Source organism: Electrophorus electricus, chromosome 9 (assembly GCF_041902795.1).
Source record: "Electrophorus electricus isolate QZ-2024a chromosome 9, ASM4190279v1, whole genome shotgun sequence".
Lineage (NCBI taxonomy): Eukaryota > Metazoa > Chordata > Actinopteri > Gymnotiformes > Gymnotidae > Electrophorus > Electrophorus electricus.
In genome coordinates, this window is record NC_137505.1 from 6,990,001 (window position 1) to 7,005,120 (window position 15,120).

Sequence of the window (15,120 nt, forward strand, 5' to 3'; positions counted from 1 at the left end):
TACCTAGATTTTCTCTCATAATATCAAGTATTATTCAATTAGATTTTCTGTACTCTTTTATTTTAAATGTTACAGCATTATAAAATATTTCCTTAGTGGCGTTTATTGTAGTTTGTGTACCTTTACAAACCTGCCCATTGAATAAGAAAAGAAAAACTCAGGCCAAACATCAGGGTTTGGGAAAAGTACCTTCATTAGTGCTAGAATTGTTTGGGGAAATCCATTCAAACATATACTGTTATGTACAAAAACATACATTTCAATTTATCTTTAACTTAAAAACAACTGTATGTCAGTTGCATTATCATACTTGTGTGTATACACACACACACACACACACACACACACACACAAACACAAACACGCTATGTACACATTTTTAGGCAAATGTATTCATATACTTTAAGAAAATGTGAATTTGTTTCATTTTGCTTGTTTGTTTTGACTGGTTTTGATGTCAGTCTTAAATTAGACTGCGTTTGTTTCATTCTGCTTTGTCCGTACTTTGCTCGTGCGTGGGGGAGCTCCGGAATACCCTACATTCAAACGTGTCCTGTGTTACAATCAAAGGAGTTTGTCCTGTCTGACACTACTGACGGACACTGACGCAGTACTGACACTGGGCCTGTGTGACACTACTGACTGACACTGACGCAGTACTGACACTGGGCCTGCCTGACACTACTGACTGACACAGTACTGACACTGGCCCTGTCTGACAATACTGACTGACACTGACACAGTACTGACACTGGCCCTGTGTGACACTACTGACTGACACTGACACAGTACTGACACTGGCCCTGTCTGACAATACTGACTGACACTGACACAGTACTGACACTGGGCCTGTCTGACAATACTGACGGACACTGACACAGTACTGACACTGGTCCTGTCTGAAACTACTGACTGACACTGACACAGTACTGACACTGGGCCTGCCTGACAATACTGACGGACACTGACACAGTTCTGACACTGGCCCTGTCTGAAACTACTGACACTGACGCTGGTACTGACACTGGTCCTGTCTGGCACTACTGACTGACACTGATATAGTACTGACACTGGGCCTGCCTGACACTACTGACACTGACACAGTACTGACACTGGCCTTGTCTGACACTACTGACTGACACTGACACAGTACTGAAACTGGCCTCTGAGCCAATCAGATCCCGCTGGAGGCTCATCGGTGGAGCAGGTGCTGAGTAAAACATCGAGCCGACAGTCCCGGTGCTAAGGCATTGGAAAAGGCTGAGTTGTTATCGTTTTTGCGAGGATAATAGTGGTGAGCGAGTCAGTGGAGGCTCTCTGAGGGTCTGACATCGTGTGCATCGTGATCAGGAATATCGCATGTACCGTCTGTCTACCTGTCTGGCTGGCCTCGTGCCGAACGAATCTGTGTCCATCTCTGGAAAGGCTGTTTTGCATATGTGCCCGTGTGTGATGCTGCATTCACCAGCTCTCATAAATAGAATTATATTAAAGTCCTTTAAATATCTGCGTAACACTTAAAAGAATAATAACAGTAATAATATAAGAAATCTTTGATCACGGAGCAAGTTCGTGATGAGACAAAACCTGGGGACATTCTGTTTCCATGATACGCACTTTATCTCTGATCCACTGCGAACATGTGTGTGGATTAGCGAATGTCCTCAAAGAAAACACTGTCTGACAGTACAGTCAATAAGGCCTTGGATTGGCATTTTATGAAAACATTCAGTACTGAAAATAAATAGTTTTTCAATATATATCATTTTTGTTTGCGTAAGTCAAAAACTGGCTTCATCTGAGGTAGGGTTTTTTTTTTCTTTTCAAGCGACAGGTTCTTTCAGATGGTTGTTAGTATTTATGAAATGCCAGCTTGATACAGTCCACGCACACACAAACACACAAACGTGCACTCGCATGCACGTACGCATGCACGCGCGAAACACGTGTGTTAATGCACACATATAAATAAATAAATACGTGTCGTGCAACAACTGTGCATGGCTCTGTGCGTGCGTGCGTGTGTGTGTGTGTGTGTGTGTGTGTGTAACAAATGTTACATTCCAGGTTTGGTTCACAGGTTTTGAAGGTGAGGATCACTGGCCAGAACACTTAACAAAACCAGCGAATCATAAAAGGACATGAAGAACTAGCCCCTCCCATGGGGCAGGGCTTTGGAGTAGCAGTTGCAGTCTTTCTCAGAGTAGCAGAGATGATTCCTCATCGGCGGTGCCGGGGCACGAAGGTCAAGTGTCCACGTCTCCATGACGACGGCCATTCACGCATGTTCAGGGGGTCAAAGATCATGGGGATGGCTGAAGCAGCAGCACGACAGTGCATCTGTCGGTACGACCACGAACACCTCCTCTCATACGCGTACACACACACACACACACACTTACACACACCCCTTCCTTGGTCGCAGAGAAGGGGACGCCGAAGACGAGTCTGGCTCTGTTTAGTCTGGAACAAAACAGACAAGAGAGAAAGAGAGAAAGCAGATGAGTGTGATGACCGTAAAGCAGACGCAGACACAGATGCAGACGCACCTCCCTTGCTTGGGCCAGAAACCACAGCCGGACAGCAGCCCATAAAACAGCGTATTCCCCTCTGAGGGCAATACTGATTTAATAGCCAGGGCATGAGGAAGGCCTAGTTCCCCCTTCATCTTCATCACACCGGTGCCTTTTACAGACAGTTTATGCTCACCGGCATCTTTTCTAATTAGCAGCACATTGGACTCTGTCAGCGCAGACACCGAGTTTCTCTCTCTCTCTGTGATTTACACTGAAGAAATGGGTATCTCTCCTCCCCTGTCCCCAACACACACACACACACACACACACTCACACACACTCACACACACACACACACACTCACACACACACACACACTCACACACACTCACACACACACACACACACACACACACACACACACACACACTCACACACACACACTCACACACACACTCACACACACTCACACACACACACACACACACACTCACACACACAGACACACACACACTCACACACTCACACACACACACACACACACACACACACTCACACACACACTTACACACACACACACACACTCACACACACACTCTCACACACACACTCACACACACACACTCACACACACACACACACTCACACACACACACACACACACACACACACACACACACACACACACAGACTGTTTTACCAAGTAAGGACTGTGTGCTCCCTCACTCGGATTAACGGAGCTAGCAGGTGCTCTGGGAGGAGGTACACACTGGCGTTTTAGTGTTACGCAGCTGATGGCGAGCGCCTTCCCACGTTCCCTGGCGCCGGGACAGGGCAAATTCCCTCGTTCTCAACACAGTGACACGCCCATGGAACCGAAAATGGTCCCTACATCATCACTTCCGACACAAGGCAAGAAGGAATTCATTATGACACTGCTCAAAAAATCCACACGATGCGTTTCATAGAAAGTACATGCAACTGTGTTTTTCTGTGTGTGTGTGTGTGTGTGTAGACTTGTTTGTGAGATTTAATTTGCATGAGGACCTCATGCGCTCCGGAAGTATCTGCTCCCTTCACAGGCCTCTTCTCCATGACCACACACACACACACACACACACACACACACACACACACAGAGCTTTTTCATCTAGAACAAGAGCCGTTTTCACAGAGCTGGACTCACAATTCACAGTCCTGCCATTCAGTGCCCGTGTCCATGTGGCCAACCACAGTCACAGTGCGCGCGCACACACACACACACACACACACACACACACACACACACACACACACACACACACAGAGGGGGTTGAGCCGAAGGAAGTGGCCCCACCTTTCACCCCTCGTTCCATAATCCCGTTTTCTGAGTGGGAGACCGGGGGGCGCCCCGATGTGTTTGAACGAGAGAATATGGAGACGGGGGAGGGGTTTCTCCCCTTGTCCCTCTGAGGAACAGCGCCCCAACCAATCACAGAGCCCCAACCAATCACAGCGCCCCAACCAGTCACAGCGCCCAAACCAATCACAGAGCCCCAACCAATCACAGAGCCCCAACCAGTCACAGAGCCCCAACCAATCACAGAGCCCCAACCAATCATAGCGCCCCAACCAATCACAGCGCCCCAACCAATCACAGAGCCCCAACCAATCATAGCGCCCCCAACCAATCACAGAGCCCCAACCAAGCCAGAGAGAGGCTCCTTCCTGAGCCTGGGCCATTCACAACAAGCCCAAACTGCTCTTATTAAATTTCACACGCAGGACGGTGAGCGGTACGGCTGCAGACAGACACGGGGACAAAGATCAAACAAAGCGCCAGCGAGGAATCTTAGCGCGTGACTAAGGGCTGTGAAACACGAGCCGACCCAAATCGGCCCGCCGTGAGCATGACGTCCTTTTAGGGGCACGCCAATAACCATCGGGACCACAGGGGGTCATGCGGTCCATTTAGTCTCTGTCATAAATAGCCGTGAGTCCCCCCACACATGCGCACGCGCGCTTACGTGTGCAGAAACGCACACGGCCTTGACGTCACGGAACAAGTCATATGAGTGCTGGTGGCCTGTCTCTTCTGTGTGTGTGTGTGTGTGTGTGTGTGTGTGTGGTGCGGGGGTGTCAGGGATGAGGTCAGGAGGGCAGTTTGAATTTCACAGAGCTAATTAAGCCATAGGAAGCCCAGTAATTCCGGAGATTCCCCGTTCCGCTCCAGAGAGGCGGAAAAAGCCGCACTGAGGCGAAAGTGACGTGTTCCGGGGGCACTTCCGCACTCAGCGGAACGTACTGGAAGGAGAGAGGCCCAGGCCACACACTGACAGCCCCACGCTATATGACCACCTGCAGGGCAAAACTCCAGATTGACGTGTATAAACACTTCAGGTGGTAGCCTCAAACAGCTCAGTGTCATCTCAGGCTGTCTGCGCCTCGTCCCCAGGACCAACGTACGTCAAGACCACCCCCCCCCCCCGGCCAGCGGAACTATTGACGCTGCGACATTGACGATGCCACGCAAAAGCAGAATACGAGTGCAAACGTTGCGTGCACAGAAACAGCGCGTGTGTCCTGTGCATTTGACCCCTACAGTGATCACGCATGCTGCGCCACTCGGGAAACATTCGGCATCCCGTCAGATATATTAGCCTTGGTATTTACACGATGGTATTTACATAAACAAAAACGAACGACACAAATGAAATAATAAATGAACGAAATAGGCGCGTCGTTAGTGTGGGTTTCGATGCTAGCCCAAAAAATTCTTACCAAAATTAAAAACCGAATACATACCAAACAAATGAATATCCAAGTGGTATAATATTTGGGTCCAGTCCAAACACACACATGCTCACGTACACACATGCGCGTACTGGCATACATATGTGTGAGCGTGCACACACACACACACACACACACACACACACACACACACACACACAGAGAGACAGACAGAGTTACACATATACAGCAGTCTGAGAGCTGAGAGTCAGTTACGGGGCACTGCAAACATGTGCTAGTGTTACTCATTTATTTATCTTAGCCACACTAGTTCCCCCGCCCCCAGAGGGAGGGGCTAAAGAGGCAGTGTACAGTGGCCACTTCATGTGGCCAAAAGGAGCAAAACACCACCTTAGAGCCAGACCCTCCACCCCATGGAGCAGAGGTAGGCTGGTAGTGTGCTCTCTGTGTACCTGGCTTCCCGCAAACAAGGAAAACATATGACCGCTTGCATTCACGTACACACACACACACGCACCAGCTACAGGCGAGACAACGTACACAAGAATGATGGGTTGTTGTAATAGACAATTTAGAGGAAACAAAGTGTCAGACAGCAGGAACATATCAGAGCCCTCAGTCCAGAGGAACTGCACCGAGCGACACCGGCAGCTCTCTGAAAGGTCAAAGGTTAGGTTTCTAACCTTCTAACATAGAGATGTGATCTACAGTAATGTGCACTAATGCAGAACGAAGTGAGAGGCGTAGAGCTCAGGTGCATTGTGGGAATGGACCCACAGTGCATGCATGTCTACCCAGCGGTCCAGCCAGCTCATCAGTGCTCATCGCCCTGACAGCGCCATTAGGGTACAGACGTAGGCACGGCTACTGAGGTCAGCTAATCAGAACCGAGTCACGTGCTGGAGAACGGTGCATGACACGCGTCGACAAACCCTCATCCTGATGCTGGCTTGTGCTGTTCAGACACCACTGCAAGTGGCAGTTCACACACACACACACACACACCCAGACACACAGACTCTCACACACACACGTACATGGTGGAATAAATCTCCTTCCCATACTTGTAATCCAACAGTACCACTGCCCATCATCACACAAGAGAAAGTGAGAGAGAGAGAGAGAGAGAGAGAGAGAGAGAGAGAGAGAGAGAGAGAGAGAGAGAGAGAGAGAGAACCCTTAGCAGAATTAGTAGCATCTGTGCAGAGACAGACACCTCTGTAGACACTGTGAGACATGCAGCAGGTATTCTGAGACATGAAACCAGTAAAACTCGTTAAAAAGAGAGAGACCAACATGCTAAGTTAGACTGAGAAAGTGAGAAAAACAGACTCCCACTCTGGACTGGGTGGGAGAGGTTTTGGAATGTCTACTAGAAATCTACTGACGCATACATCTGGAGAACTACAGTAACTCCCACCACGCAGGTGTGTGTGTGTGTGTGTGTGTGTGTGTTACTGTACACTCCTCTGCTCAGAGAGCGCACAGAGCAGCTCAGCAGTGCGTAATCTGTAATCCGTTTTACGGGGCTGCTACATGGGCGTTTTAGACGAACCTGTGCCTGCTTTGGCTCCTCCATAACGCGACGAACATGGGCAGCGTGACCACATGCTGAGCGCCACAACAGCTACCAGCTGGCAGAGAGGCGGCAGGAAGTTTAGGGGTGGAGGTTAAAGGGCAGGCTTGGGGTGGGGAGACCGGGTAAACTGAGATTACAGAGTAAATTAAAATCTCCGCAACTATACAGAGTGAAAGATGAAAGTGTGTGTGTGGGAAAATCTGCAACATTTCTTTAAAATGTAAAGACACTCTCTCTCTCTCTCTCTCTCTCTCTCTCTCTCTCTCTCTCTCTCTCTCTCTCCCCCCCTCCCTCTCTCTCTCTCCCTCTCTCTCTCTCTCTCTCTCTATGTACAACACAGCAGATGGCCTGTAGTCATTAGTGTATTGTCAGGGCCCATGATGGTTCTGATAACCACCAAGCACTGCTTGGACTGACAGGTGCACAACCCTAGCCCGGCCCGCACACGTGCACCCACTATTCTCACGCAGGAGCCGCTCGGCCACACGTGGCTCTGCGTTTTTAATAACACACTCCTCTCTCTCCTGAGCATTCGCAGGCCCCAAACCCCAACACAGCCCGTTACGCAGCGTCTAATCAGAGTGTAGAGCTCTCATTAACATTATAACGTCGAGCAGTCTAATACGTGCTCCACTGTACAGATGAAAGAAAGGTGACTGGGGTGGTGGATGCAAAAATAGACGAATCAATCAGAGAGCTTACGGCATAGCGCTAATCTTTAGCTCTCTGTACACCCAGGGTGAGGTCAGAGGACAGCCATCGGAGGTATAAGCCATTTCCTCTGTGTGAGTGATTGAGAGAGAGAGAGAGAGCGAGACAGACAGACCAACAATCAACTCATAAATATAATGACACCACTGCTCATAAACTTGTTAAATAATTCTGAGTGACGTCTCCTGTTTGTGTGTGAGAGGAGGCTTATTGAAACGTCCCTTCAAAGTTGATATAAAACTGATGGAGTCAGCATGTGTGTTTATGACCGCGCTCTCCTTCTGTCTGTGTGCGTGTGTCTCATCTCTAGTCAGTGGTCCTGATTAGCCTAGCCCCACTGCTGTGCCCTATCAGGCTTTTCTGGATAAATAACAGCACTGTGTTCTTTCACTCCGGCTGAGCTTTTGTTTTTCATGTAATGCTGTTCCCGACCAATCACAGACCTCTGACCAATCACAGAGCTGCGACCAATCACAGACCTCTGACCAATCACAGAGCTGCGACCAATCACAGGCCTCTGACCAATCACAGACCTCTGACCAATCACAGACCTCTGACCAATCACAGGGGCTGCTGAATAAGCATTAGTATACACGTGAGTGCGGTTTTTTTTGTTTTTGTTTTTTTTTAGCTGGGAGGCTTTTTTGCATTTTTTGTCTATTTGGTTAGTTGGTTTGTTTGTTGTTTGTTTGTGTGTTTGTTTGTTTCTGTGGTCTTAGCCTGATGTTCCAGAGATTCTTTCTGTTCGGCCCACTTCTCTGACATAAACAGTGATACACCTGCACTAGCAGAAACACACCATCAATAGCAGCCACACACACACACACACACACACACACACACACAGGCTGAGAGAAGAGCAACAGACACATGCGCACACGCACACACACACACACACACACACACACATATATGCACACATGCACATATGCACACAGGACATCAGCCCTGCCTGAGCCTTTGATGGATCACACGAGGGCTATTGTGTGTGTGTGTGTGTGTGTGTGTGTGTGTGTGTGTGTGCGTGTGCGTGTGCGTGTGTGTGTGTGTGTGTGTGTGTGTGTGCGGTTTAGATGAGAGTGACTGCCTCTTTAACGGCTCACTCATCAGTAGCTCTTTTCTGCAACTCCATGTGTGTGCTCCTAATTGTATCCCAATCCTAGAGTGTTTGTCATGGTTGTATTAAGAGTATCAGAACTTGCCAGAACCTGGGGTAGACCCCATGTAGACACACCCCTAACACATACACACAAACTCAGATATTTGTGAGGTCATAAATCCTCAGATTTAACTCAGGTGTGCTATGTAAACATCGCGCTGTTTGGCTCTGACGGAGTGTTTATATGCCACACATATAAACATAAAACTGTTTTGTGCATTTGCACAACTGAAATGTGCCGCGTGACGCGGAGAGTTTCGCCACCACGAGGAAGAAAGCCGTCCAGTCCAGACAACAAGCAGGCATTCAGATCTGCAAGTGGCCTCTGTGGACAGACCGCGGTCCTGCCCTGCAACCCAGTACCTGCCAACTGACGGACAACAGCCTCGTTTGTTTCTCTGCGGGGGGGTTGTGGGGAGGGGGGGGGATGCACGCGTGCGCGACACGGAATGCGCGCACGCGCGGCACAGACTAGGCTCAGCTTATGCTGAGCAATATTAGTAGTGTTTTAAAAGTAACCGCAGCAGATGTCATTTAACAAGGTACATGCACGGCGCTTATGTGGTTTGTGCCCACGCGCACGCACACACACACACCCGCGCGACACACGACACCTGTGTAAGCGACATTCGCGCGATGTGGCACGAAGTCTGAAGTCACCGACACGTAACCGCTACCCAAGCTGCAGCTCGCAGGTGTATGAACACGGCCCATTTTCCCTATAGAGCCCCGGACACGCAAAGCGCAGTCGACAATTCCCACAGTTTAAAAAGAGCGCCGAACCATTAAATCAGTAAACCCCAACCTAAATGCCACGTGCTCTGGAGATCTGCCCAAACCGGTGCGTAAGTGTGAAGTGTGACCACTACTTGCTAAACTGTATGAAAGAGGAAGCAAAAGCATATAACAATAATAATAATACAATCTCTTACTACCCGCTCTAAACATTTTATTCTCCAACACGAGGACGGCTCATGCAAGGACGCGCAGCTAAGCCGCGACACACTCGCGTGTGTTAGGATGGGCGTTTCGGTTCAAAAATGGCAACATAAAGGCTCCGGGAAACACTGGAGAGAGACACCAACCTCAACGCCGTCAAGGTTTTACGAATCACAACGACAGGCGGTTCAAAAAAAATTCAGCGCGACTGAGTGACAGGAGCCTGCTGTTAGCTACCGCGTTTCAGAAACAGCGAGTCCCTAAAGGCAAACGAGACGGTGTCCCCTTCTAGTCATTTATGCGCATAATTCCCACGGCATACTGCGTGCTTCCTCTTTTTTTCTGTAACAACACCTTTAACTGTAATAACATCCGTTTATAACCGCAATAAGCAGGAGCTAGAAACATAAACCTGCGACATTTAGAACAGGTTTAGAGCTCACCTTTTACCGCTGTCGCCGTGTCCTTGAACCCCAGGCCGGCATACGGACCAGCATGCACCACGCTGATGCCCCCCTTACAGTGTCTGGTCGCTCTGAACCTGATAAGAGCATCACAGCTGGCCCGTCTCTCATCCATCAGGCTCAGGGCGATGCAGTCGAGTCCGTTCTGGAAGCCCGCCGACGTCTCCCTGCACATGGGGCTCCCGCATTGCTCCTCGGAGCCCTCGCCCTTCCTCGCCAGCGCGGACACATTTTCCACGGAGGCCGAGCCGTGCCTGGCGTCGCGGGCGAAGGACGGGAAAACGGGCGTGACCGTGGTGGTGGAGGAGAACGTCTCGGAGCTGTGCCGTCTGCGTCCCTGCGGGTCTGCGCGGATCACCTTGGCGCCTCGGTCCGGGTCCACCGGGGGCGCGGCGCCGCCCGCCAGCAGGAAGGACTCGAGGGGAGCTGCCCCAGCCGGGCCGGCTGGCATTGGCCTCCGCACGCAGGACGTCGGGCTGGTGGTTTGCGCACGCTCGGTGGGCTGAGATTCGGTGGGCGGGGGAGGGGAGCCGGACCCGGCGAACGTCATCTCGGTGTAATCCTCGTTAGCCGCGCCAGCCTGCCGCACGGGTGGCACCTGCGTGGCGAGGTGGCAATGCTCCTCCGGCCGGGCGTCGCGGGCCGAAAGCCCTGGCATGGCGCGGAGCGGGCCGAACGGGGCGACGTCTCCGACCTTGGGCGACTCGGTGCTGGTGTTGACATTCGTGTAGTCGGAGAGAGGGGACCTCCTCTGCTCACCCGAGGAGCCGAGAGACGAGGCCGGGCTCTCAGAGGAGGGTGGGGAGTATCTCTGGCTGGTGCGTCCGAAATCTATGTTTATGTACTCGCCGGGGCTCTTGGGCTCCGGAGGGAGGGGGTGCTCGTTCATGCTGGGCAGGGTGCACAGGGAGTCCAGGGGAAGGCGGGTAGGTCGGCTGGTCCGGGCCCTGTGGAGCAGACCTTCCACCCGGCCCTGCCTGGGTGGAGCGGGGGCACTTTTGGGGGCTGCCTTCACCAGCTCCTCCGTGATCCTCTGAGCCTGCAGGCTCATGAGGACGTACTGGTCGCTGTCCTTGGGGCCCTGCCGGAGCTTGCAACAGCGCGGCAGGGTGCCGTACGCACAGGGCTGTCGGAGCGGGGGGGTCTGCTCCGTGCCCCCGGTGGTGGTGGGGAAGTAGTCAGGGGGTGTGGCAGGCATGCAGGGATCTACAGGGGACATGTTGAGGTACTCGCTGTTGGACAGTTTCCCGTCCGAACTCTCCACGGAAAACCGGGAACCGCACAGCATCCGCATGTAGCCGCCGTCGTCCAGGGAGCAGCTGCTAGGGGGGGTGGTCCTGTAGCCACTGACCACAGTCAGGGGGTGTGTCCTGGGGTTAATGATCTGCTTCGGGGCTGACACACACATGGTACTCATGGGCATGTAGATTTCTGTCTTGCCGGCCAGCGGTGCCACGCCGGGCGTCATTGGCATGTAGCCGTCGTCACCCAGAGTGCCGCCGGGGCTTTTGCGCAGGGATCCGATCTCGACGTCGCCGTAGTCCTCGGGGTACGCGACTTTTGGCGAAGTGGCGTGCGAGCCGCGCCCCAAGTGAGCTCCGCTCCTGAAAGTGGCCCTCATGAGCGTGCACTCGTCCAGGGAAGCGGAAGACACTCGTGACGGCCCCCTCTTCTGGTGAGGCATGGTAAGCGAACACGTCCTCTTCCTGTAGGCTTTCTCTGCGTCCCCTCCGCCGTCCTCCGCCAAGCGCGCGCTGCGTCTCCCGTGGCCGTGGACGAAAACGTTTCCGGCGCTCTGCTTCTCCATGATCATGTAGCCGTTCAAGTCACTGCCCTCGCGCGACGGCGGTGTTTCGGTAAAGGACTCCGGTGTAACGCTTCGCGTAGCCATTAGCAGGTGGCGCACGTCTCCTGGACTGGAGCCACACTCGTCACAGGAGATGAAACCGGCATCGCTAGGCGAGCCGGCGACCGAGGCCGTGCAGCTGGCGGGGCGGGGAGCACTGTCGAGATTAGAGGCATTGCCGCTACCGGAGGACAGACTGACAGGGCTAGTAGCCGGCGGAGGCGACTGACACACGGGCATGCACATAGACTTACTATGCTTGAGGGAGGGGGACTCGAATGTTCTGCAAGGGCGCGCGGTGACCGTGTTGGACCGGCTCAAATGCGTCCGGTTCGCTCCGGTACTGACGGGGCTGCCGGACACCGACAACGGCCGCGCCATGGTTCCGTCGCCCTCGCTCGCCGTGCGATTTCTACAGGAGGTAAACTTAGTCACCGGCGACGTCGCTGCCATACTGTCGGTCCGTGCCCGTCGAGGCGCCAGTCCCGTCTGACTCGGCGGAAGGTTGTTCAAGTGGCGCCTCGTGGGCACGGAGATGGGGTTAGTACCGGAGGACTGGCTTTTGCTGCGTGGCCGGAACTCGGAAAGCTCTTTCATGGCCTTCATCGCCTCTAGGATCGTCTCGTGGATGTTTTGCGCCACCACGGAGTCGTCCGTTTGCATCCACAGCTCGCCGGGTCCCGTGGCGGCGGACCGACCGACCTCTATGAAAAAGAAACTGTCCGAATGACCGCACCGGCGAATGTTCATCAGCTGCAGGCTCACGGAGGCGACCTCCGAGTTCAGTTTCACGAAGCTCACCGTGCGACTCGACAAACACAGCCTGTACACCCCGGTCAAATTCCGACTCTGCCCGAGTCCTCTCGACTTTAGATTAACCTGCCATACCTCCTTGTACGCGGCGCTCACCGGCGTTACCGTGCCGTAGTTCGCTTCGTCAAATCCCACGAGAGATGACGCGGAACCGGGCGCCGCGCCGTCGAACCGTCTGCCTTCGTTCATTAAGCCCGTCAGGGCTCGAAACCAGCCGTCCTGCTCCTGCTCGCTGTCGGCGGCCACGGCGAAGTATTCGTCCCTGGCGTACAGAGCGATAAGGTGCTTGTGTTTGGCGTCCGCCCGCTTGTGGATGTTCAGGCACGAGTCGAGAGCGATGACCCTCTTGGCAGCCGCCTTGTTCTTCCATTTCTTCTCGCTCTCGTAGTACTCCAGGCGCGCGGCGTAGCCCTCGCCCTGCGTCTTCAGCACGAAAAACCGCCTGTGCCCGTGCTTCTGTTTCTTTAAGTATCCGCACTTCCTAACGCCGCTGTTATTCGCGTTAAGGCCCGCCGACGGCGGACTCGCCATGCCGCAGCCCTGAAAACTCTCCACTTTTTGCTTGGAACTTGGAGCGCCAAGCCTCGGCGGACGCAGTCTCGAGCCCGTGGGTTCGGTTTCAGCGTGGATCTTCACGTTCGCTGTCCAGAGCAGTTCGGCAGTAAATAACACGCATCGCTAAGTGACTGAAGTAAAAGAGGCAAAACAACACGTGACGTCCTACACATCCAGCTATGGTTACCAAAAAAAATAGGAGCAAAAAAAAAAAAAACTACTCAAGACACACACACGCACTCACACTCACACACACACACACACACTCACACACACACTCACACACACGCGCAGTGATGCGAGGGTGCGTCGCTGCCAGTCCGCCTATCTGATCGGGTTATTCGACTCATTGGTGGAAGGGACTGAATGATAGTAAAGCGCACACACCAGACGGAAAACACAAGCCCCGCCCATTCGCGTGAGCGGCCCCGCCCCTGCGCGTTCGAGCCAAGGTGTCCCGAAATAGTGCGTGGCGCGCGGAACACGCTCCCGGAGCGGTTCCCATTATAAAAATAACGTTTGTTAGATGCGCCATAGCGAGGACAGATTTACCGCAAATGCCCGCGATGCTCTCTGCTATACGCCCGAGCGCAGCGGGTGCACACGGTCGCGTGTCGTTCGAGGGGACATGTAAGCGCTCGCGGACGCTTGGGTGTAGACCTGTGGGATTTATTAGCGCGTTTATGCGTTTTGCCATTTGAGACCCTGTTTGCCGTTGTAAGCTGCGACGTGCCCACGCCTGCCTGAGAGACCGCAACGTAAAACTTTGTTATCGAGAGCGAGCGCTCACCTGCCGGGCTGTGGCGTGTAATGTGGTGCGTAATGATTTCGGTAACCGTGGGCTACATCACAACACCTTACTCCCCGCGTGACTCCGTTGACTCGGCGCTTTAGGATGGGGGCTAATTACACGTTATCTCATTCTCAGCGTGATCCTGCATCCTCGTGTGTTTCGTAACCACGCAAGGTCGATGGGATTTGGCCGAAAAGGTGCTCGTTCACTAGTTCGTTTTGGGTTTTTTGGACTTTGTAAACGAGCATCATGCGATTCGCCGCATCACGCGTCTTTTCACCGCGCGCCGTCTCGAGCTCCACCCTGCCGCGGTTGTCCGGGCGCAGTCGGTTCATGAGAAATCACTTAACCGTGAAGATGTAAACAACGGCGAGGCAGCGGAGCCCCGTCGTTACGTAACGCCACCGGCGCCCCGTCTTTAAAGGGCGCTGCGCGACTGCCTCTAGCGTTTCTAACCATATAGCCCAGTGTTTGAATATAATGAATATAATACGGAATATGGAAAATATTTCCACCATATGGAAACACGCTAAAAGGACGCCACCCCCCACATAACATCGTCTCAGCATTCGCCTCCGGGAATAATACTCCGCGCTCACGACGCAACCGTGATTTTGGACACGGGTACCGGCGGTGACGCCGCACTCCGGGTCCGCGGAGGGTGCCGTGCGTCATCGGCTGGGAATGTGCGCACCGAGGACTCTGGCCCGAGCTCAGATGGACGAAGGCTCGTGCCGTTGCCGCTGCGCGCACGGGTCAGCCTAAAGCCGCCGTGGGGAGACGCGCGTTCGAGCTGCTAGTGTGTTCAAAACTGCGGGCACTCTTAACGCTGTAGGCTCCTTAAGATGGAAGAAATGACTGAAACTCGATTACTATTCACTCATGTGATAAATATATTATAAATATATCAGTTATCCACTCTAATTGATAAAAACAGATGTAGTATGTATAATATATGTATATGTATGTATATAGTATATGAATGTATGTATGTAGTATAAATATTACATTA

The 15,120-nt window shown here is 52.6% G+C and overlaps 1 protein-coding gene across 1 annotated transcript in view; it reads right to left on the reverse strand.

Annotated features, from left to right (window-relative positions):
* Window positions 1-13,672, reverse strand: part of irs2b (insulin receptor substrate 2b) — a 14,053-nt gene extending 381 nt beyond the window's left edge. The window contains exons 1-2 of the mRNA XM_027031874.3: window positions 10,081-13,672; window positions 1-2,463 (exon numbers count right to left, since the gene is read on the reverse strand). The exon at window positions 1-2,463 is cut by the window's left edge and continues 381 nt beyond it. Coding sequence (XP_026887675.3) covers window positions 2,459-2,463; window positions 10,081-13,291 — 3,216 coding nt within the window. The 5' untranslated portion in view covers window positions 13,292-13,672 and the 3' untranslated portion in view covers window positions 1-2,458. The remainder of the gene's footprint in view (window positions 2,464-10,080) is intronic.
* Window positions 13,673-15,120: the final 1,448 nt, after the last annotated feature.